General features: G+C 46.7%; 1 protein-coding gene across 2 annotated transcripts in view; it reads right to left on the reverse strand.

Moving 5' to 3' along the window:
* The window catches only part of KIAA1328 (KIAA1328 ortholog), a 110,965-nt gene that overhangs the window by 37,850 nt on the left and 48,185 nt on the right, over nucleotides 1–24,930 (reverse strand). For both annotated transcript variants that reach the window (XM_069963265.1, XM_069963266.1), the window contains 3 exons: nucleotides 15,994–16,124; nucleotides 3,281–3,870; nucleotides 3–98 (listed from right to left, as the gene is read on the reverse strand). In XM_069963265.1, the coding sequence (XP_069819366.1) occupies nucleotides 3–98; nucleotides 3,281–3,870; nucleotides 15,994–16,124 (817 nt within the window). The remainder of the gene's footprint in view (nucleotides 1–2; nucleotides 99–3,280; nucleotides 3,871–15,993; nucleotides 16,125–24,930) is intronic.

Here is a 24,930-nt window from a genome sequence, read left to right on the forward strand (position 1 = left end):
ACCTATATCTTGAGCCATTCAATAACTTGACTGCTCCAGGTAACGGTGTGGACATGACCGCCATCTCTCCCCGCTGAGACTCAGGATTTGGCTGAGTTCTGGATAAAAAGAACAAAAAAAAAAACAACTTAAAATGAAGAACAAAGACTGTGTTTACAGCAAGCATTTTTTTTTTTTTTTTTTTTAAAGAACAGTGAAAATTTGTAATACAAAAAAGGCCGAGATCACACGGTGTTTATGCAGTCCGTTTAAAATATCCGTTTAATGGAAAAAACAGGCAATAGTGTGCGTCCATTTGAGTCCGTTTTCCATTGACTTTGTGTGATAAAAAAATGGATCTGTTAAAAAAACTGAACCCAGTCTGAACAAGCGTGAACCCAGTCTGAACAGCCCCATGTCCCCATCCTGATTCTGTACTGGGAAGAAAGCCCTCTCATTGTATCCCATTGCTATCTAATCAGCTCTGCCAGTGATCGGACACCTTACGGCTCTCCTCCGATGCCCATCCACTTCAGGGGTACTGTAGAACTGAGGAGATCCTCCTGTGGAAGCGAGCAGCTCGGCCTAATCTCCTCTCCCTTCTGCAAGCATTCAGCGGGGATCTAGAGACGCCTAAGGTATAAATAGCCCTACTATAAATAGCCCTATAACTACTATAATACTGACCTCTATATCACACCGGTCTGCTCTATAACACGCTGCGGGGTTTCGGCCACAATTATAACGTGACAGGTTCCCTATTAGTTTCCTCCATCCTTTATAGTAACTCATCCTTATGGAGCATTTTGTAGTTGACTGAACCCCGGCTGAGAGACAGTCTTACATATTTGTACAGGTCTTGCAGGGAACACTCCTGTCTATCATTCCCTCTAAGACTCTTTGGTTCACTGATCCCCGAGAGAGTCAAAGGCACAGAAGCGGCACACCAACACACTGCACATTTCACCGAGAACCTTTAAATGGAACGGAGGCGAGGCACTGAAAGCCTGGGTACGCAGCCGGAACGCTGGTGACAACGCGGCGGTGAAGGGAGCGCATGAGATGACAGGAGACGGAGGGAACTTTGGAGCAGAGAAAACTTATATTTAACTTTTTAACTGTCTCTTTATTGGTGACGAAGAATATCTGGATGTCCCGGGCTGTGCAGAACTGTGCAGCCATATTGCCTGGGCTGTTCTTAACAGCATTTAGTGACATGCTTTATAGCAAGAGTCATGGACATAGACAACAATAGACAGTCTGTCCCCTTGAGATGAATGTGAAACATTACTGAGCGCGCTCTGTGACCTGTGAAAAGAGTCATTCCACAGGGAGCTGCTGTTGTCTCCTCTATCCACTGGTATCACATGACGCTGCAATGCTGTACAGATCACTTTACAGCAGCCTCCTCTTATCACCACAGAAACAACAGGAAGTCTCAGCTAAATTTTAGCCCCAGTGGTGAGAATGAAAACTGCAAAATCTCAGGATTACAGTGGTGCCTTGGATTACGAGCATAATTCCTTCCGGGACCGTGCTTGGAATCCAAATCCACTCTTATACCAAAGCAAATTTTCCCATAAGAAATCATTGAAATGCAGAAAATTGGTTCCACACCAATTGTAAAACAAATGAAACATTTCAAAACCGCTCAATATGTCATATTATAAACTACTGTACAGCATAGTAATCAGCATGTGGTGTATAATGTATAGTAAATGCATAAACCTGATAACACAGCAGCAGTTTGTAGATACAGGATGGAACAGCAAATCCCCATAATGCAGTAGTGTAGTACAACAGGCTAGAATAGAGAAGCAGGGCTGCTGTCAGAGGTCTTTGTGGTCACATGACAGCAATGGGGAAGGGGTGTGTGTTCAGCATGGGCCAATCAGCAAGTGAGAATCACAGAGCTGTGCAGGAGGACAGTGACAGAAGCTTTTCTATACAGCAGTGTTTATGGCTGAGTTTAAGTGCACGCACATTATATAGAAGCAGTGTGTATAGCCGAGTGTGAGTGCAGGCACATTATAGCAGCAGTGTGTATAGCTGAGTGTGAGTGCAGGCACATTATAGCGGCAGTGTGTATAGCTGAGTGTGAGTGCAGGCACATTATAGCAGCAGTATGTATAGCTGAGTGTGAGTGCAGGTACATTATAGAAGCAGTGTGTATAGCTGAGTGTAAGTGTCGGCAGATTATAGCAGGATTGGAGAGGATGGGAAACACAAGGGCTGACAGAGACTGCAGGGAGAATGAAGGAATGAGCAGGGCAGATGTGGGCATATAAATGCAGCACTCTCTGTCCGGGGAGAGACAGAGTCCTGTCCCCTGATGCAAGGCCCAGCCTGAAGTGGATCTCCTATGATTTGGAAGGTGAGGGAGACTTCCTGGGTCAGAGTACAGAGCTGTAGACCCCGCTATGCAGACCATGCCCCTCCCCCACTCGCCCTCCCATCCAGTACAGGGAGCTCTTACACCAAAGCAATGCTCTTAAACCAAGTTACAATTTTGAGTTGTGAGCTCTTCTTGCAAAACTCTCTCAGTCCAAGTTACTCTTAAACCAAGGTACCACTGTATTTTATAATATAGACAGAAAATGGAAAATTTGAGAAAAAAAAAATCTTAAATATGTTTACCATAAAAACATTTATACAATAAATCATTTTCTGAGGACACATTCCCTTTAAAGGGGTTATCCAGTGTTAGAAAAACATGCCCACTTTCTTCCAGAGACAGCATCACTCTTGTCTTCAAGGGGGTAGTGCGGTGTTACACATTTATTCACTTAGTAACACACATTACAAAGTTATACAACTTTGCACCACACTTCCAGGGTGGGGGGGAAACACGGGCAAGGGTGTCATTCACTTTAATAACACACATTACAAAGTTGTATAACTTTGTAATTTGTGTTATTTAGTGAATAAATGTGTAGCACCGCACTACACCTTTAAGTTCAGGTGCGGTTTGTAATTAAGCTCCATTCACTTTAATGGAAACAAGTTGCAAAACCTGCACCCAAGCTGGAGACCAGAGTAGTGCTGTCTCTGGGAGGAAGAGGCCATTTTTTTCTAACACTGGATTACCCCTTTAAGCAGTTTGTCTAACGCCCATAGACATCAATGGGAGTTGTGAAAACAATGTAGCACTATAAGCAGTGTCAGCAAGTGGATAGTACCCCAGGTCAGCTGGAGAGATACACATATTCCTATATACTGTATATAACCCAGCCATCACAGTAATGGGTACATACAGGGTTCATGTTATCCCCAAGCCTGTAACTTCTATATAACTCCTCACCTGTTGGCTTCCAGCCGGGCTTGCTGCAGCTGTTGCTGCTTTTCTAGCAGTTTGACCTCTTGCTGGGCCAGAAGCTTCTGCAGCCGTTCCTTCTCTATCTCCACCTCCAGCTTCTGCAGCATCAGCTCCTGCTTCCTCTGTTCCGATAGTCCCTTGCGTACGGTGGACTCTCTTGCTCGTTCGCTATTGCTGATGCCAGACATGGTGGAGCACCGGGAGAAGGAGCAGTCTTCTGGAGGACGAACCAGCGACAAACCGGGAGGGATTCCACCTACTGTATCATGGGCCATAGGGTGTAAGCAGCAATGGGATTGAGGTGGCTTTAAGGCACTGCCGCAGTGATGGCTGCACGGGAAGTCCGGGTAATGCATGTGAGGTAAGCGGGCACCGGGGCACTGACTCGGATGACAGTTTTCGGAAGAGCATCTATCGGGGATGCAGTGACAACCGTTTCTAGGTGTGGGGTCGCTTCTGCAGTGAGGCTGGATGGAGCTCAGGCTTCCGCTCTCACTGCTGGGTTTGTGGTTCTGCGGGCCGAGGTAGGAACCATTGAGCTCGCTTGCTGTAGGCTGTCGTACGGTTTTAGGCACCTGTAAGAAGGAGCCATTAAGTGTTACCAGATGGCATTATACACAAATGGAAAAAAATACATGTCTTTACTATAGTATCCAAAGTGGCTGCAAGTTTCAACCAAAGCCAACCCCAGACAAGAGACACCCGACACCTGAGAGCAGTAAGTGATGACATGGCCCCCCTGCTGCCACTAATGGCTGTGTCCGGAACTGCAGGGCTACTCAAACCTTGGCCAAGGCTTGTTCTACTACTACTAAGGTCCCCTTGATGTCTGTTCTAATGCATATTAGCATTAGAATAGAAGTTAAACTTGTGGAAGCCGTCTGTACCACCAGCGCTGCAGCAGCCAAACTGTAGCAGAACGAGTCGTGACTGACAGTTATCCATGCTCGCTCTGTACACTGTGCCGCAGCTGCATTGCTCCTGACTCAGACAGTGGTCCCATCAGGGGAGGCTCAGTATCAGTATATAACAGTTCCGCAGCCAGGACTTTAAAGGGGTTATCCAGCGATTGGGTGGGGTTTGGAACTCCGTTCCATTGAAGTAAATGGAGCTTAAAGTGGCCAAGTTTTTGTAGCGCTGGCTAACCCCTTTGACAACATTGCAGTTCCTGACACAGCCATTGGAGGCAGCAGAGGTGCCCCCCCCCATTAGTGCCACTCAGTGTAAAAATGTTTACAATTTCATGATTAACGCTATATAACAAAGTTACATAATTTTCTTTTTTTAATAAGTGTCCATTCCCTCCTCCCCCCCAACAAACCAATGCATCAATATGACCTGGGGCGCAGCCCAGCGCCCCCAGTTCACCAATATACCCTCCCCTTGTCGACGGGGCAGACTTGATTCAGAAGGCTACGCCTCTAAGGGAAGATCGGTGAACTGGGAGCGCTGGGCTGCAATCCAGTGCATAGAGCCATCGTAAAAATGGACTGCGCCACCGGGAGCTACACCCCGGCACCGACCAGGTCATATAAACAAAAATTTCTATTAGGCATAATGGTACATTCACTTTAAAGGGAATGTGTCACCAAAATTTTCTTTTGCCAATTAGAGTCAGATACTAAAACTAGTTCTTTTATTCCAATCACTTTACAGCAGCCTCCTCTTATCATCACAGACACAACAGGAAGTCTGGGCTTGGTTTTAGCCCCAGTGGTGGGAATGAAAACTGCAACATATCAGGATTATTTTATAATACAGAGAGAAACATGGAAAGTTTGAAAAAAATCTTAAATATGTTTACTATAAAAACATAATTTAAACATTAAGTCATTTTCTGACACATCCCCTTTAAAGTGACTCTGTACCCACAATCCGTCCCCCTCAAACCGCTTGTACTTTCGGATAGCTGCTTTTAATCCAAGATCTGTCTTGTGGTCCGTTTGGCAGGTGATGCAGTTATTGTCTTAAAAAAGAACTTTTAAACTTGCAGCCCTGTGTCACATTGGCGTGGCCTAGAGTGCCTGTGCATTAGGCTGGCACCGCCTCTCCGTCCTTCCTCATTAGGAATGCCACTGGCTGAACTTGTCCAATTCCTCACTTGTCTGACCACTGCACAGGTGCCTTAATGATCCAGCACATCTGCAGTGTTTACACAGGTGGTGAATAGGAGAAAATCTGCCTGGAGCATTCCTAATGATAGGGAGTAGGGCGGGGAAGAGGGACAGAAAGGTTGTGCCAGCCTAATGCACAGACACTCTAGGCCATGGCAGTTTGACACAGGGCTGCAAGTTTAAAAGTAGTTTTTTTAGGATAATAACTACATCACCTGCCGAACGGACCCCGGGACAGATCTTGGATTAAAAGCAGCTATCCGAAGGTACAAGCGGTTTGGGGAGGGCAGATTGTGGGTACAGAGTCGCTTTAAGCGCCATTCACTTCAATCAAACTGAGTAGCAAAACCTGCACCCAAACTGGAGACAAGAGTGATGCTGTCTCTGGAACAAAGTGGCCATATTTTTTCTCAATAACCCCTTTAAGCCACACCTTTTACCCCATCAACCAGCTGTCAATCAAAAATGGGAGGAGGAAGACATTAACACCTATGGGAGGAGATTTACAAACATGGTGTAAAGTGAAACTGGCTCAGTTGCCCCTAGCAACCAATCAGATTCCACCTTTCATTTTCCAAAGAGTCTGTGAGGAATGAAAGGTGGAATCTGATTGGTTGCTAGGGGCAACTGAGCCAGTTTCACTTTACACCAGGGGGAAGATTTATCTATTTGGTTTAAAGTGAAACTGGCCTAGTTGCCCTTAGCAACCAATCAGATTCCACCTTTTATTCCTCACAGACTCTTTAGAAAAGGAAAGGTGGAATCTGACTGGTTGCTAGGGGCAACTGAGCCAGTTTCACTTTACACCATGTTTGATAAAATTTCCTCCCATAGGCCTGGTGTCATTCAGTGTACCATTAAAACAGGAATGGAGAATCTGCGGCCACCAGCTGTTGCAAAACTACGATTCCCATCATGCCTGGACAGCCGAAGGCTGTCCAGGTATGATGGGAATCGTAGTTTTGCAACAGCCGGAGGTCGCAGGTACCATCTCCTACTTGTTTCCACAGGACGGAAAGGTGTTGCTTCCCCTTTAAAAGGTAGCATAACCCCAGATGACTTATAGACTAGTCCAGGGCAGTTGTTGTAAACCCTCCTGAGGAGTCTCTGTCCGTGTCTTATCATCCATCCATCTCGCCAGTCGAAGGGCAGAACCCACAGAAGCAGAATATGTTCTATAACAGCTGCAGAATGAGCGGTGCCAGCGTCCCGCTCCGTCTAAATGGGCCGCAATCTCCCCGGTATAATTACGCCCTGCGCTCTGGCATCTTCCGCGAGGCGATCATCAAGGTAGATTACCTTCAAGTTTCTGAACTAAATACTTACAGGTGTTGCATTATCCTTTATTACATACAAACTTCTGTCTCTTAACAAGACACGGCGGCGGCGGCTAAATGAATGATCCGGCCGCTGAATTATTCATGAGCGTTTCGCAGCGCGCTCGCGGCGTCATCCATGGCCTTTTCCAGGTCATGTGACACCAATTAGAGGCGAATTTTAAATTATTCAATAACTTGAACTCTCCTGTCGTTTAACATATAGATATCAGTGCGGTAAACAAGTTAAAGCTAATGGGCCCTGGGGGTTTGCTCCGCTCGGCTTTCAGCTCCGAGGCTGCTGCTGGAACAGACAGCGAGAAGGAAAACACTTGCAATGTTTTAATAAGTTCTTAGGCGTCCCTGCGGGAACAGTGCGCGGCTCCTGCTCCCCGTATCCAAAATAAAATGATTAAGGTTATTAGCAAGGAGCTTTTTAAAAAAGGAGAGGAGTCGAAAAGATGGGCGGGGGAGGAGGCGAGCGGAATAACTTTACATGAAATCTGCGTCTAGACGGGTAGCAGTCATTGCTGGGCTGACGGATGACAAAAACATCCATGTAATGCGAGGACAGGCAGATTCCTAGAAAATCAGAGGTGCCCGTGTCTATTCCTGTGTGTATATAGCAGAGCTGTTTGTGTATGGGGATGTAGCACAGGTGTGTGTATGTAGCAGAGCTGTTTGTGTATGGGGATGTAGCACAGGTGTGTGTATGTAGTAGAGCTGTTTGTGTATGGTGGTGTAGCAGAGGGGTGTGTGTACTGGGTTTAGTAGCACTGTGTGTCTGTGGGTATGTTTATGTAGCAGAGGTGTGTATTTTGATATAGCAGAGCTGGGGCGGTATGATAAGGCAGGAATGGATGTGTATTGTGCATTCTGCAGAGCTGTGTATGTGTAGGTATAATGTAACATCATGGAGAGCGTTAAAGTGTCCCAGTCATTTTAATATTCTTTCACCCCTTTGCTGCTTTAGGCCACCTGTTTGTTCCCCCCCCCCCCATTTTCAGCTGTTTAAACCTCTCCTGAAAGTAAGACCTAGTAAAGTTGTTGTTTGGAAGAGTGCCCGCCGAACAGAACACCAGGGCATGCAGCTGGAATTCTTTTAGCACTCTCATTCTTCACCGCCCAGAGCAGCTGCATGCAGGACATGAAGACCTGCCGCCAACCCCGATGTTTCCTTCCGCGGCTGCATCAAGAGGCCCATCGCCTGCCGCCGTCCCCTACCGCCAGATGTAGAGCTGCAAACAGTCTGCTGCTATCCTGTCACCTGCCACCATATCGCACACTATCCCTGCAGTGCTGTATGAGTGTGCTGCGGTGAGCTCCCCCTGGTGGCGGGAAGGCGCCATACCATACACTGTTCCTGCTGTGCTGTAGGAGTGTGCTGTGGTGAGCTCCCCTGGTGGCCAGAAGCTGGCATACTGTACGATCTGTCTCTGCTGTACGAGTGTGCTATGGTGAGCTCCCCCTAGTGGCCAGAAGCTGCCATACTGTACTATCCGTCCCTGCTGTGCTGTACAAGTGTGACGTGGTGAGCTCCTCCTGGGGGCCAGAAGCTGCCATACTGTACACTGTCCCTGCTGTGCTGTACAAGTATGCTGCGGTAAGCTCCCCCTGGTGGCCAGAAGCCGCCATACCGTACACTGTCCCTGCTGTGCTGTACAAGTGTGCTGTGGTTAGCTCCCCCTGGTAGCCAGGAGCAGTCATGCCATACGCTCTGTCCCTGCTGTGCATGTGACATGTGAATTCTTCTTCAAGGGAAAAATTAGACATCCCTTAAAAATAAGACCAAGCGCATCTTTGGGTGAAAAAAAATTATAAAAAAATTAATATAAGACCAGGGAAACGCATAATATATATACACATATACCGTTTACAGAGCCAAGTCTGCCCAACGTTGATGAATCCATGCATCTTACTGATCCTTCTAATCATATACTACAGACTTTCCTCTAATTGACCATCTTCAGGCCGGAGCGCCATCCCCATGCCGCCATTATACAGTCACATCCTTATCTCACCCTAAGTTTTGTCCTCCAGGTGTAACTTTGGCGATTAGAGGTAAAAGCCCGACGCGCCTCTCCTTCCCCGTGGCCGAGGCGGCTGAGGAGGGCCGGGGAAGTGATGGAGGTGCGGAGTGATCACAGCTGGACACCCAGTAATTATAATCCTCCTGCATCTATTAAAAGTCATTATACGGCTCATGATAAATTGCAGCTCCCTGGAAATACAGATAAGTTTCCTGCCGCAACATCTCAGGGTCAAAATCAAATAATTAAAGTGTTTGTTGGGCTGGTGACTCCTATAAGTAATTAAAGTGATAGAAAAGCTCTCATCAAGCAATAATGTAAATGGGATGCACTTCACTTACAGCTCCCGGGAGCGTTCGTCATGGGGAGTGAAGGTGAGACGCACAAGGCTTCACACATCATCTCCATTGTCGTCTGTGCAGGATCATAACAGGGGCTTCTGGTTTTAGGGAAATAAAATAAGTAAATCGCCCCCTTACCCTCTACACCCCCATTTTGCCTTTGGTTCATTTCAAAATATAAATTTATAGTGGTCGGAGCTGCATAACCAGTAGCGTCAAATGCTGAAATTCTCTTTCCTCGCTGCCACCTCTAGGGGGAGCTCAGGAGCTCAATTATCAGGGTCCTCACTCCTCTTGTGTCTCCTCTTCATAGATTGTAAGCTCTTGTGATCAGGCTCCTCACTCCTCTTGTGTCTCCTCCTCATAGAGTGTAAGCTCTTGTGATCAGGCTCCTCACTCCTCTTGTGTCTCCTCATAGAGTGTAAGCTCTTGTGATCAGGGTCCTCACTCCTCTTGTGTCTTTCTCCTCATAGAGTGTAAGCTCTTGTGATCAGGTTCCTCACTCCTCTTGTGTCTCCTCATAGAGTGTAAGCTCTTGTGATCAGGCTCCTCACTCCTCTTGTGTCTCCTCCTCATAGAGTGTAAGCTCTTGTGATCAGGCTCCTCACTCCTCTTGTGTCTCCTCCTCATAGAGTGTAAGCTCTTGTGATCAGGGTCCTCACTCCCCTTGTGTCTCCTCCTCATAGAGTGTAAGCTCTTGTGATCAGGCTCCTCACTCCTCTTGTGTCTCCTGTCTCCTCATAGAGTGTAAGCTCTTGTGATCAGGGTCTTCACTCCTCTTGTGTCTCTCTCTCCTCATAGAGTGTAAGCTCTTGTGATCAGGCTCCTCACTCCTCTTGTGTCTCTCTCCTCATAGAGTGTAAGCTCTTGTGATCAGGGTCCTCACTCCCCTTGTGTCTCCTCATAGAGTGTAAGCTCTTGTGATCAGGGTCCTCACTCCCCTTGTGTCTCCTCATAGAGTGTAAGCTCTTGTGATCAGGCTCCTCACTCCTCTTGTGTCTCTCTCCTCATAGAGTGTAAGCTCTTGTGATCAGGTTCCTCACTCCTCTTGTGTCTCCTCATAAAGTGTAAGCTCTTGTGATCAGGCTCCTCACTTCTCTTGTGTCTCCTCCTCATAGATTGCAAGCTCTTGTGATCAGGCTCCTCACTCCTCTTGTGTCCCCCTGTCTCCTCAGAGTGTAAGCTCTTGTGATCAGGGTCCTCACTCCTCTTGTGTCTCTCCCTCATAGATTGTAAGCTCTTGTGATCAGGCTCCACACTCCTCTTGTGTCTCCTCATAGAGTGTAAGCTCTTGTGATCAGGGTCCTCACTCCCCCTGTCTCCTCAGAGTGCAAGCTCTTGTGATCAGGCTCCACACTCTTCTTGTGTCTCTCTCCTCATAGAGTGTAAGCTCTTGTGATCAGGGTCCTCACTCCTCTTGTGTCTCCTCCTCATAGAGTGTAAGCTCTTGTGATCAGGGTCCTCACTTCTTGTGTCTCCTATCTCCTCATAGATTGTAAGCTCTTGTTTCGACAATTACTGTGTAATTCCCGATATGTTGGCTCTATATTATGTCATGGCGGGGGGGGGGGGGGCTTTTAACACACACAATAAAAGGAATACGTCTTCATTTGCTACGAGACAACTCAAAAATGTAAGAATATGAAACCTACTGGACTGAAAAAGAAGAGTTGGATGTTGTTCCTTTGGCTAATGTCTTCCTAAGCGACCCCCCGGGGCCCATTCTCTACCACGGAGTGAAGAAACACACACATTATGCCGTCTTCCATCTCAATGCAGGGATATTACACAAATGAAGAATTATTGTTCTCTGCCCATAGCAGCCAAGCAGTTGCCGCCACAGCCGGTGGCCATGACTCACGGCCACCACCAGGGCTACGAGATGTCCAAACCAATGTGAGAAACTGGCACAAACGCTCATTAAAAAACTACTCCGGGCCCCGTGGCTGCGGAGTTATCACAGATGGAGCTGCTGACAGCAGAGAACGCCGCCCGGCAAGGAACTCCATGGAATGACTGGAGACGACTGTGCTGCCTGACTATCTGCAGAGCCGGGAAGATTAAGCTAATAATAATATAGAGCTGAACCCTAGTGACAAGAGGATAAGAGTCTCCAAAGATGCCGCCGCCAACGAGAGAAGACGCCCGAGATGTCTCCGGCCAAAAAATCCTTCACATCCCAAATGAATAGATCCCTTCTGTAACGGGAACTCCGAAAGATCTCAGAGATGACCGCTGCTCCGGAGGCAACGGTGACCTGAAGGGGGTATATGGCCGATTATCTATCAATGCAGATGGAGAACGTCTCATGCGATAGGGCCAGAGATCGGGTAAAAAGTGAGCAAAGGCAATTCTCATTGAACATATCCACGCAGAATAGGCATGTGCAGCCAATGACAGATTAAAGGGGTACGCTGGCAATTTTTTTTTTTTTCAAATCAACTGGTATCAGAAAGTTGTTTTTTTTTTCATCTCCAGTATGCCAGTACTTAGTAGCTGCTGTATGCCCTGCAGGAAGTGGTGTATTTTCTCCAGTCTGACACAGTGCTCTCATCTCTGTTCATGTCAGGAACTGTCCAGTGCAGCAGCCAATCCCCATAGAAAACCGATACAGCTCTGGACAGATCCTGACATGGCTGGAGTACCCCTTTAAAGCAAAGAACAACACATATGATCTAGCAGTCATTAGTGCAGAGTAGAGATGAGTGAACCTGGAGCATGCTCGAGTCCATCTGAACCTGAACGTTCGGCATCTAATTAGCGGTGGCTGCTGAAGTTGGATAAAGCCCTAAGGTCATTGGCTGTATCCATGTTTTCCAGACAACCTTAGAGCTTTATCCAAGTTCAGCAGCCCCCGCTTATCAAATACCGAACGTTCGGGTTCGGATGGACTCGAACCCGAACCCAGTTCGCTCATCTCTAGTGCAGAGCCAACAAGCCATGTAATAAGCACCAAGGTAGGAGATCAGCACGGATTACGCCTTGTAATACGGCCCAAAGCCTTTAACCTTAAGAGTTGTACACAGATACAACAAATGCAGGAGACAAAAAGGTGCCTATACACCCCTCCAGCTGTTGCAAAACTACAATTACCATCAGGTCTGGAAAGCCGAAGCGCAGCTAAACACCTTTAATAACTGTCAATAACGGCGTGGCCGTGCACTGATTAGCTGTGTGGGACCTCCGGGAGCCGTCAGTCTCAGATGCGGCTGGATCAAGCTGCCGGTAATGTATCATCCCGGGCAGCGGGGGGTTAATGGGGCTGGGATTTACATACTGTCAGCGGCTTTCACACAGCTCCCACTGTGTAATCCTTTGTTCTCTGCTCTCTACTGGCGACTAATCTCCCTCCTCCCCATAGCACAGACAGGATCCGACTGATGTAAATTAGTCGAGATTTCCTGATAATGAGCAGTGGATGAGGGGGGGGGCCTGGGGAAAGTCTTTCTGAAAGCAGATAATGGCAGATTTGCCTAATAAACCCAATTACAAAGTTTCTTAAAATCACCTGGACTATTGCTCTACCAATAATAATAATAACAAAAAAATACACACGACAGTGACACTTTAACATCCAATAATAAACAGTTATATCCCCTACAAAAAAAAAAATTGTTGGAAGTTTTTCAATGATGTCATATTAAAAGATCCATTCGGGAAAGAATATTCTCAGAAAATTCCCAAAAACATTGTACGTTCCAGTTTAAACAACTTGAGGGTTATCCGAGGATATTCTACCCGGGACTCCCTCCCTGTGGCCGCCTGGGAAGACTGGAGGGAGGGCAGGGGCATGTTGTGAGTATAGCTGTCCCAATGTTACCACAATGTTGGGCAGCTATTGGACATTGGGGGGGGGGGGGGGGGAAGGTTTTTGCCAGCATGCAATGCTCATGGACATGCACCCCACCCCCTATCTCGGAATGTATAACTCCAAAGTGGCCAGAGATAAGAAGTGAAGCGCCAGGTTGCTGAACAGGTAAGAACCTTTATGCCAATATGAACCAAAAAATTTGAGAAATCTATTAGAGAAAAAGAAAAATTGATCAGACAACCTGCTTAACGCCAAACTACAAAAAAAAAAAGTTTTCAATGAGAGAAAAAAATTAGAAAAAGGAAAAAAAAATAAAATAAGACGTGTCCTAATTAAGGAAAAGAGGACAACAGCGGCAGACAGATCGTCTATTATCATCATAACAGCTCGGGGGGAACGCAACACTGCAGTTTTCCAAATGTTCAGGTATACTCACCCCCCCCTCCTCCTCCTCAATCCGTGAGGCCTATAAACCATACAGCAAAACTCTGTTGCTCCGGTTTAGAGCTGTTTTCTGTGAATAGGTCACGGGGGCCGTAAATTATTTAAATGGTAAAGTTGCTTAATTGGTGTTTTCCGTAGTCACATCGAAAGTGATTGGGAAATTGGGAAAATACCACAAATTCCGGTTTTACGGTTTCCCCGGCTCTTCTTACATAGTATTCCGTGCCATGAAGATGTCACATTTTTAAAAAACATTTAAAATTCAAATCGTCTGGAGAGTGGCGGATTCATGTAAAATTTATTCCTGGAAACTGGTATTTTGCCTGCTGCTGCTATCAGCGCTGATTGCTCTTATGTGTAAGCTTTATTCAACTTTGTAAAGGTTTTACAACACAGAGGATGACATTTCGGGCCCAGGCTCGAGTGTGTCATTAAAATGAGATTGAAGTAGGGACATTTACGCTTTCCTCCGAGATGCTCGGTTTGTTAGGGAGGATGCAGGCAGCGGGGGAGGAAGGACGGGACTTGGCGCTCTGAACAATATAAACCAAGCCTTTACCGCCTCCTTTGGTTTTTGTTGATTCGGTGCTTTAGTGGGGAAGAAGAAGCAGCGTGCATTTTGTATGCTCCGCTCCGTATCCGTCCATTAACAAATCCATTTCTATGGTGTTTGCTACGGGTCGTTTGTTTGTCCTCTTTGTCATCAGTTTTCATCTTCATCTATCCAGATCTGTGCTTGTGCGTCTGCAAATTTGTGAGCGTAAATGCATTTTTTTTTTTTTTTGCAGTGACAGACTTGGCTGTCCCATCTTTAAATCTATGAAAGTCCTCTTAGATTTTTATTTTTAGTTTTTTAAAGGAGAAGGCCTGCAAAAATAAATTATTAATGTATTGCATTGCCCCCCAAAAGTTATACAAATCCCCAATATACACTTATTACAGGAAATGCACAAAAGATGCTTTTTTCCCTGCAGTTACTACTGCATCAAGGCTTCACTTCCTGGATAACATAGCGATGTCACTTCCTGGATAACATGGCGATGTCACTTCCTGGATAACATGGCGATGTCACTTCCTGGATAACATGGCGATGTCACTTCCTGGATAAAATGGCGATGTCACTTCCTGGATAACATGGCGATGTCACTTCCTGGATAACATGGCGATGTCACTTCCTGGATAACATGGCGATGTCACTTCCTGGATAACATGGCGATGTCACGACCCGACTCCCAGAGTTGTGCGGGCTGTGGCTGCTGGAGAGAATGATGGCAGAGGGACACTGAGGGACACAGGGCACTGGAGGGACACTGAGCATCCCCCTGCCATCATCCTCTCCAGCAGCCACAGCCCACACAGCTCTGGGAGTCGGGTCGTGACATCACCATGTTATCCAGGAAGTGACATCACCATTTTAGCCAGGAAGTGAAGCCCTGATGCAGTAGTAAGTGCTGGGAAAAAAGCACTTTATGTGGATTTCCCATAATAAGTGTATATTGGTGATTTGTATAACTTTTGGTGGTCAATACAATACTTTAATAAAAAATTTCACCAAACTTCTCCTTTACGCTTCACATGACCGAAAAGACTGGCAGGAGCACTGACAAAATAAGTTGGGCAGCACTCAGACGCTCCATGCACGGTCCATGAATAGGGATGATGTGCTAGAGACCGGAATCTGGAACTCCTGGCATCATCATTATTTATGTGAACCCGTCGTCATAAAAACTTCAGAGACATATCAAAAGTTTTGATTGGTCCAGGTTTGAGTGTTAAGACACATACCGATGAGAATGAGCGGGGAGAAGACCACACTAAGGGTGGCCCTCCCCTGGGCCCTGTGCCACGTGATGAGTCATGCTCCTAATGTAAGTCTATGGAGCCCAACTCTCTTCACTGACACAGAGCAGGGAGCGTTACAGGTCTGAAGACTTAGACACAGACTGATCAAAAGTTTTGACATGTCAAGTTTTTTTTTTTTTTTACAATGACAGGTAAACTTTAAATCTTTGCTAGGGGCTAGGGGCAACTCAGCCAGTTTCACTTTACACCATGTTTGATAAATCTCCCCCTAGGTCTCTCTGTCCCCCTGCCTTCGCTTCCGTCACTTTATAAAGTTCTTTGCTTTTTCCCTAGAAAAATGACATTATCTTTGACGCAAGCGCCACGCGAGCTTTGTAGCCGAAACCCTTTCCCGTCGGCTCCCTCGCAGCGTTTGTATAGACTTTGCTCTGTGTCCAACACACATTATCTGCACCTCCGCAGAGGCGAGACCATTTGCATAATTGATTCAACCATTAAAATGTCCTTTCGCTGTATTAGAAAATATACAGAGCGCTAATTGCTCTTCATTAGAAAACAAACATCGGGCTCCCCCTGACCCTGCTGAGTGTTACTGAGAGCGCCAGCCAGCTGCTGGGGGGGCAGGAGGGTGGTGGAGCCTGCAGACTGGAGGTGCTGTGCAATGCTCTGCAGAGAGGAGGGGTATGGGGTAACTCACCTGCTAGGGATGGCTCCCCCTGACCCTGCTGAGTGTTACCGAGAGCGCCAGACAGCTGCGGTGGGGCAGGAAGGTGGTGACGCCTGCAGACTAGAGTCACCGTGCAATGCTCTGCAGAACGGAGAGGTACAGAGTGGCTCACCTGCTGGGGACGGCTACTCCTGGCGCTGCTCATCTCGGTTACAGACAGGTTGAGCTTCTCCTGCTGCTCTGACAGGTACTTCTGGTAGAGGCTCAGCAGCTCCTGGCACTCCCGATACTGTTGCTGTAGAGGTGGAGAGCTCTGTTAAGGAATTCTACAGACAAAAATAATAAAAATTGAAAAAAAATTGAAATCGGAATCACACCTACTTGTAAAGGATCCCATACTCTACTGAAGCGCCCCCTAATGCTGTACCTGGAGTATAACAGCATAATTAGCAGTAGTCTCCTACACCATTCATACTTGCTTGGCATAACTCTGCCCATACTCCAGGCCCCCTCCAAGGACACTGTATATTGCATCCGGACCCCTGCCCACATACTGGGGGGGCTCCATACTCAGGGCCCCCTCCTAGGACACTGTATATTGTATCCAGACCCCTGCCCACATACTGTAGGCTCCATACTCAGGGCCCCCTCCTAGGACACTGTATATTGTATCCAGACCCCTGCCCACATACTGGTGGCTCCATACTCAGGGCCCTCTCCTAGGACACTGTATATTGTATCCAGACCCCTGCCCACATACTGGGGGCTCCATACTCAGGGCCCCCTCCTAGGACATTGTATATTGTATCCGGGCCCCTGCCCACATACTGGGGGCTCCATACTAAGGCCCCCTCCTAGGACACTGTATATTGTATCCAGACCCCTGCCCACATACTGGGGGCTCTATACTCAGGGCCCCTTCCTAGGACACTGTATATTGTATCCAGACCCCTGCCCACATACTGGGGGCTCTATACTCAGGGCCCCTTCCTAGGACACTGTATATTGTATCCAGACCCCTGCCCACATACTGGTGGCTCCATACTCGGGCCCCCTCCTAGGACACTGGGTAATGTATCCAGGCCCCTGCCCACATACTGGGGGCTCTATACTCAGGGCCCCTTCCTAGGACACTGTATATTGTATCCAGACCCCTGCCGACATACTGGGGGCTCCATACTCGGGCCCCCTCCTAGCACACTGTATATTGTATCCAGGCCCCTGCCCACATACTGTGGCTCCATACTCCAGGCCCCCTCCTAGGACACTGGGTAATGTATCCAGGCCCCTGCCCACATACTGGGGGCTCCATACACAGGGCCCCATCATAGGACCCTGTGTAATGTATGCGGACCCCTGCCCACATACTGGGGGCTCCATACTCAGGGCCCCCTCCTAGGACACTGTGTAATGTATCCAGGTCCGAGCCCGTGGTGTGTTTCTTCCTGCTGTAAACCTTTCATTTCCCCAATCAAGTTAAAGTCACGGTAAAACCACGCAGGAATAAAATGCCATTTGCAATTTTGCGTCCCCGTTCTCCCCGTGAAGGCTAAATCATTCTCTAAGCAAGCAGTGATTCAGCCGGCGGCGGCCGCTGCTCCTTTATGCCTTTCAGAAATCTGACAAGTAAAATAGATGACATGAGTGCTATACGGAGGTAAACAGCATGTAATTGTGTATGTGGCTGTGCTGGGAATAGGCCAAGGTGAGCGCTGCCTGCAAACGCCTCATGTTAATTTCATGTTTGCATTTGCACAAATTTAGAATGTAAAAGTAAAACAAATAAAATGAGCACTGTATAATTCAGCTGTCATTTCCTCCAATTGCTCATAATTGTAACTATAAAAAGATAATATTCAGCCATATGTGCATCTGCACAGCCGAGTATTGGTCAATTGTGAGAGCGAGGAAGATGAGGCGAGCGCGCCCTCCAGTGGTGGACCTGGGGTAGTGCAGACAACTGGGGAAAATGGCATGGGGTGAGATCAAGAGCGTGCACTCATCTACTGTGGGGAGATACACACATATACAGTATATGGGGGGTGTGAATGTGTGTGTCCATAAGAATGAAAAAATTTTTTTTTCGAAAGTATGACCTAGCAAAGTTTTTATTTGGAAGCATGCCCGTCGAACAGAACACCAGGGCATGCAGCTGGGATTCTTTTAGCCTGTCTTCGTTATCTCCTACCTTCACCTATAGCTGTAGAGATGCACACAGTAGGCCGTCACCTGCCGCCATACCGTACGCTGTCCCTGCTGAGCTGAATGAGTATGCTGTGGTGAGCTCCCCCTAGTGGCTGGAAGCTGCCATACCATACGCTGTCCCTGCTGTGCTGTACGAGTGTGCTGTGGCGAGCTCCCCCTAATGGCCGGAAAGCGGTATACCATACGCTCTGTCCCTGCTGTACATGTGACATGTGAATTCTTCATGGAAAAATAAGACCTCATAATACCTATAATCTTGCTCTCTATACATCAAATGACTGCACAATGCCAGACGTAAAGAAGATCTATCCAAGAGTATTCGACCAATGTTAGCCTGAAAAGACACTAAAGCAGCAGGGAATGCTGGGGGATTTTAGCTCTTAAGTTTAAAGGGTCTTTCTCTTTTACAGAAAGTTATAGCCTACCCATGGGATGGCGGATAGTGGACAAATGAGTGGGTATCCACCAATCCAGAGAACACATAGAAATAGTGCGCTATGCTCAGCAATATTCGGATAGATGAATGGACTCTCAGGCCGCAGTGGGCTGCATGTTGCAACCTGAACCCATTCATCCGCAGCAGTGATGCAGCACGAGTCAGCCCACACAACCTGGTATTCTAAGGGCCCTATTCCACGGGACGATTATCGTTCGCATAATCATTAACCATAAACAATTTCAAACGAAAGACCTGAAATCGTTCGCCCATTTACATGGAATGATAATCGTTACTTATGATCGTTCTTGCGTTCGTCTTGTCGTCGCTATTGCTTTCGTCACTACTGCAAACTACTTCTTATTCAATGCGAATGATCAACGATAAAAATAGGTCCAGGTCTTATTAAGCAATCAACGTTTTCTTGTTCGGTCATTAATCGTTAACTGCTATTCAAACGAACGATTATCGCTTACATTAGAACGACTAAACGATAATTTGAACGATAATCGTCCCATGGAATAGGGCCCTAAGGCCACGTCACCCGTTTCAAGCTCATAGTACCCATTTAGCCCATGTGTTATGGTAGCAGCTTAATCCCCACTCCATCCCTATCAGGCCGTCCTCGGAGGGTTTCCTCCCACCAACCTCGATTACTAGATGTCTCCCGGTTTGGCTATTGGTGAAGATCTATCACTCAAGTCTGATGAGGCAGGAAGCGCAGCGCTAGACCAGTACACACACCAATTCAGTTTCAGGATTAGCGTAGGGTGGACCAATCACAAAGTAATGGCTTTAAAGGGGTACGCCATTGATTTTTTTTTTTCTTTTTTCAAATCAAGTGGTTTCAGAAAGTTATATAAATTTGTAATTTACTTCTATTTAAAAGTCTACAGTCTTCCAGTACTTATCAGCTACCACCGCTGTCCAGATCAGTAGCAGCAAATCCCCATAAAAAAACTTTCCTGCTCTGGACAGTTCCTGACATGGACAGAGGTGGCAGCAGAGAGTACTTTGTCAGACTGGAAAGAATACACCACTTCCTGCAGGGCATACAGCAGCTGATAAGTATAGGAAGACTGGAGATTTTTAAATAGAAGTAAATTACAAAACTATGTAACTTACTGACACCAGTTGATTTGAAAAAAAAAAATAAAAATAAAAAAAAAATATATATATATATATATATATATATATATATATATATATATATATATATATATATATATATATATATATTATATGCATTCCGCAGCAACAACAAGGACAACTCCCATCCTTGTTGATTGGTCTTCTGGTTCACATGGAGAGGGTTTGGCTTGGGTTAGAGCTGTCACTCCGCCGGTGCACACATCTCTGCCAGCTCCTCTCCGTCAGCCAATGGGTCTGTGCATTTCAAGGCATCCCAATGAAAAATTTATTATGAAGTATTGATGGAAAGTCATTTTTTTTTTTTTTTTGCATTCAGAAGATTGGCCCCATTATTTAGAGCTAGAAATCACGGGGATCTGGCTGTAATGAAGGTCTGGATGCGGCACCAGACATGGCTGATATCTCAGTATAAGCAGCCAGTGAGAATGACCCCAAGGGGCAAACAATCACACCGGTTAGAGCACAGGTGTCAGACTCCGGCTGTGGCACAACTACAATTCCCAAAGCTTTATCTGTTCAGGCATGATGGGAGTTTTAGTGTTACAACAGTATAGTATACGGCTACATTAAAGGTGTACCTGTCATTTAAATTTTTTTTTTGGCAGAAATCAATAGTTCAGGCGATTTTCAGAAACTTTGTAATTGGGTTTATTAGCCGAAAAATGTATTTTTATCATGAAAAAGCAGTGTGAAGCTCTCCCCCCCCCTGTCTTCATGGTTTTCTATGGAGAGGGGAGGGGTGGAGGGAGATGAGGCACCAAAATAGGATAACAAAGAGTTAATTTACAGCTACATCACCGGGCTAACTCCTTTGAAGTAAGCACTGACCTATCTGACCTCTGAATACTGGCTTTCACACAGCTCCCACTGTGTAATCCTTTGTTCTCTGCTCTCTGCTGGCGACTAATCTCCCCCCTCCCGTCTCCATAGGTTACACAGGGCTTAACTGATGTAAAAGAGTCGAGATTTCCTGATAATGAGCAATGGATGAGAGAGAGGAGGGGGGGGGGGGCTTGGGAAAGTCTTTTTGAATGCAGATAATGGCAGATTTGCCTAATAAACCCAATTACAACGTTTCTTAAAATCGCCTGGACTATTTCTGCAAAAAAATAAATAATAATAATAATAATAATATATAAAAATACGACTGACACTTTAAAGGAAGTCACGTATTGTTTCCAGTCTGACATAGTGCTCTCTGCTGCCACCTCTGTCCATGTCAGGAACTGTCCAGAGCAGTAACAAATCCCCATAGAAAACCTCTCCAGCTCTGGACAGTTCCTGACATGGACAGAGGTGGCAGCAGAGTGGAAAGAATACACCACTTCCTGCAGGACATACAGCAGCTGATATGTACTGGAAGACTGGAGACTTTTTTAAATAGAAGTCATTTACAAATCTGTATAACTTTCTGACACCAGGTAATTTTTATTTTCTCCAGAGTAACCCTTTAAATAGAAATGTGGGTGAATGCAAGTAATAGCATGAGAAGTATCCCTGCCACTTTATATATTTAAAGGGGAACGATCAGCAGGTTAGACTAATCTAACCTGCTGATATGTACCTATTGCGAACGGGATGCTAAGGATGAAGGCATGTTGTCCTCTGCACCGTTTCCGGCTGGTAAGTTGTTAGGAGCACTGGGGGCAGGCCGGCTGCCCCCTAAAGCACCGATCCAGCCCTCCATTGATGATCATTAGAGAGGGCAGTCTGGCACATCTGCCCCCCCATCATTATCAGTGAAGGGGACCGGCTGTGGGCGGGCTGGATCTGTGCTGAGTGGAAGCCCCGCCCCCAGTGCTCCTAACGGTTTACCGCCCAACCATTACAGACACACTTTCCTCCTCAGCACCCTGTGCACAATAGGGGGATATGAGCCGATTAGATTGGTCTAGCCGGCTGATAGTTCCCCTTAAAAAAAAAAAAAAAAACATTTTGATCCCCACAGATCATTAGTAGAGATGAGCGAACCTGGTTCGGGTTTGAGTCGCTCCGAACCCGAACGTTCGGCATTTGATTAGCTGGGGCTGCTGAACTTGGATAAAGCTCTAAGGTTGTCTGGAAAACATGGATACAGCCAATGACTATATCCATGATTTCCACATAGCCTTATGGCTTTATCCAACTTCAGCAGCCACCGATAATCAAATGCCGAACGTTCGGGTTCGGATCGACTCGAGCATGCTCCAGGTTCACTCATCTCTAATCCTTAGATAAAGCCAGAAGAAGCGCTTGTCTATGCTCTTCACTCCCCATCTCCCTACAGAATATGGTGCGGTTATCAGCCAGCAGGAACGGTCACTGACTATAATCCATCCATGTGCTGAGCTGTGGTGTGGCTGCCCACTGCCGGGGCCTCTCTCCATCTCTCCGGCTGCCTGTGCTGTAAGTAGGAGCCGAGATCTGAGCACCTCTTAAAAACGGGTTCAGTCTGCCTTTCATATCCCAGCATGGCCGCAGCAGTTTATGGGCACGCTGCTGCTGCCGCACCGGCCTCTCTCTCTCCGAGATGAATAGTTTAATGAACTTGGCATCCCTCACACAGAACAGCGTGAGCTAAAGTGCCGTGTGCTCCGGCTTTATCTGCTCCTCAGTAATAGAGAAGATTTACTCCGTGTTCCACTCCAGCGACTTGGGCCGCCATCACAGGGACCGCACTTTACATATAGTTATTGAATGGCAAATTCCTCCTTAAAAACACCGTAAAGCAACATGACCTGATCTGCAGCGACCGGAAATATTGTGATAGAGGTTACCGGAACCTGATGACTTGTCCCCATACAGACAATGTGTCAATACGATTGACTGTGCAAAAATTCCATCATAAACTTATGAAAACGTAAGTGTCACAGTCATTAAATTTTTTGCAGAAATCAATAGTCCAGGCGATTTTAAGAAACTTTGTAATTGGATTTATTAGCTGAAAAATTAATTTTTATCATAAAAAAGCAGTTTGAAGCTCTCCCCACTGTCTTCATGATTTTCTATAGAGAGGGGAGGGGTGGAGGGAGATGAGGCACCAAAACAGGACAACAAGGAGTTAATTTACAGCTACATCACCGGGCTATCTACTCTGAAGTCGGAACTGATCTCTCTGACCTCTGAATACCGGCTTTCACACAGGTCCCTCTGTGTAATCCTTTGTACTCTGCTGGTGACTAATCTCCCTCCTCCCCCCTCCCCCCTCCATAGGTTACACAGGGCGACTGATGTAAAAGAGTCGAGATTTCCTGATAATAAGCAGTGAATGGGGGGGGGGGGGGGGGGAAGTCTTTTTGAATGCACATAATGGCATATTTGCCTAATAAACCCAATTACAACATTGCAACAACAGTGCAGGGTGTGCCACACTTCAGCACGCCTCACCACTACTTCCTCCTCCCTCTTTTTCCTGAATATTTACCACTGGCTGACTTACAGCCGCCATCTTGTTGCACAATTGCACCGCTGATATGTCGGCCGCACACACTTTGTGACACAGATCGTGCATGCATCATAGGGTGGAGGAGCAGCGCATGCACGCCGAGCCCGGATTCCGAAGCAGGCGAAGCAGAGGGAGTGACATCATCAAAAGGTGCCTGTGGGGTGGCGCAGGGCCTGGAGCCACTGCCCTCAGTTGGGTCACTCCTCCGCCCTACAGCGCATGCACCATTCGTGCCACCAGGAGCACCCGACAGACTGATAAGCGGTGCAGACGCGAACTGCCAAGTCCGGGCATGCAGCCCTTGCCAGCAACGGTGCATGCGCGCAACAAGATGGCGGCGGCAGCAGGAAGCAGGAGGCCGGCCATTGATCAATGTGCAGGAAAACAGGGGAGGAAGAAGTGGTAAGGCGTACCGAAGAGCGGCACAAACACAAAGCCACTACTTCTCTTTGACTCTTGGTTACAATGGGAGACTCCAAAAATGTATAGAGCCTACCGCATGGACACATTTACTACAGGTACCATACACACAAGGGGCCAGACACCTACACTGCACTGTCAGCACCTCGGGTGAGGTCCAGGTGCTGTCCCTTTAAAAGGGGTACTCCGGAGAAACAAAAATGTTTTTAAGTCCATCAGTGTCCAGAAGTTGTAGAGATTTGTAAATTACTTCTATTTAAAGGGCTTATCCAGACTTCGGACGAGTGATTGCTTCCCTTTTCCTAACATTAGGTGTGGGGATTTGCTGCTGCTCTGGACAGTTCCTGACATGGACAGAGGTGGCAGCAGAGAGCACTGTGTCAGACTGGAGAGAATACACCACTTCCTGCAGGACATACAGCAGCTGATAAGTACTGGAAAACTGGAGATTTTTTTTTTTTTTACAGAAGTAAAGTATAACTCTCTGGCACCAATTGATGCAAAAGAAAAACATTTCCAGTGAACTCTCTCTTTAAGAGAGGTTTGGCAGCGGCCTACTCTTTCTATTACCACCACAGAACATTTGGCCAAGCCGAGCATTCACATATGGAGGATTTAGTAGCAAACATAGTTGGTAGATGGGATCGGTGTGTGAGATTTATAAAACTGTCTAGATCCTGTTGTTACTATTGATCGTGACATTTAAAGGGTTAAACAGCAAAGTTATTGTCAATGGGGACACCGTTCATGGGGGGCTCCCAACAGTCAGACCACCAGTGATCTCATATACGCCCTATGCGGTGGACAGGGAACAAGTGATGGATGCTTTGTGAATAGAGATGAGCCAACTTGCCAACTTGCCAAATTCAGGTACAAACCCGAAAGATCGCCATTAGAATGCCGCTGCCTGGAGAAGGTGGATGCAGCCCGAGGACCGTCTGGAAGCCTCTATTAGCTGTTTTCTTAGCGGTCCTCGGGCTGCATCCACCTTCTCCAGGCAGCAGGATTCTAAGGGTACTATTACACAAAGCGATTTTTTGACGATCAATAGTTAAACATAAACGAACTTAAACGACCTGAAATCGTTCACCCAATTACACAGCACGATGATCGTTATGGCGTTCGTCCTGCCATCGCCGCTTCTGCGAACGACGTCTTATTACATGCGACTGATCAACGATAAAAATAGGTCCAAATTCTATTCAACGACCAACAATTTCACGTTGGTTGTTTAATCGTTGTCTATTACACTAATCGATTATCGTTCAAGTCCGAACGATTTTTCGAATGATAATCGTTCCGTGCAATACCACCCTGATGGCGATCGTTCTGGTTTTGTGCAAACCTGATAGGAGAACCGTCAGCAGGTGAGACGAATCAAACCTGATATGACGCTATTGTACAGGAGACGCCGAGGAGGAAGGGATGCGTCTTATTGTCATCCTCGCTGCCGTTGCAGTTAGTAGTTTGCT

This window comes from Dendropsophus ebraccatus, chromosome 3, assembly GCF_027789765.1.
Source record: "Dendropsophus ebraccatus isolate aDenEbr1 chromosome 3, aDenEbr1.pat, whole genome shotgun sequence".
Lineage (NCBI taxonomy): Eukaryota > Metazoa > Chordata > Amphibia > Anura > Hylidae > Dendropsophus > Dendropsophus ebraccatus.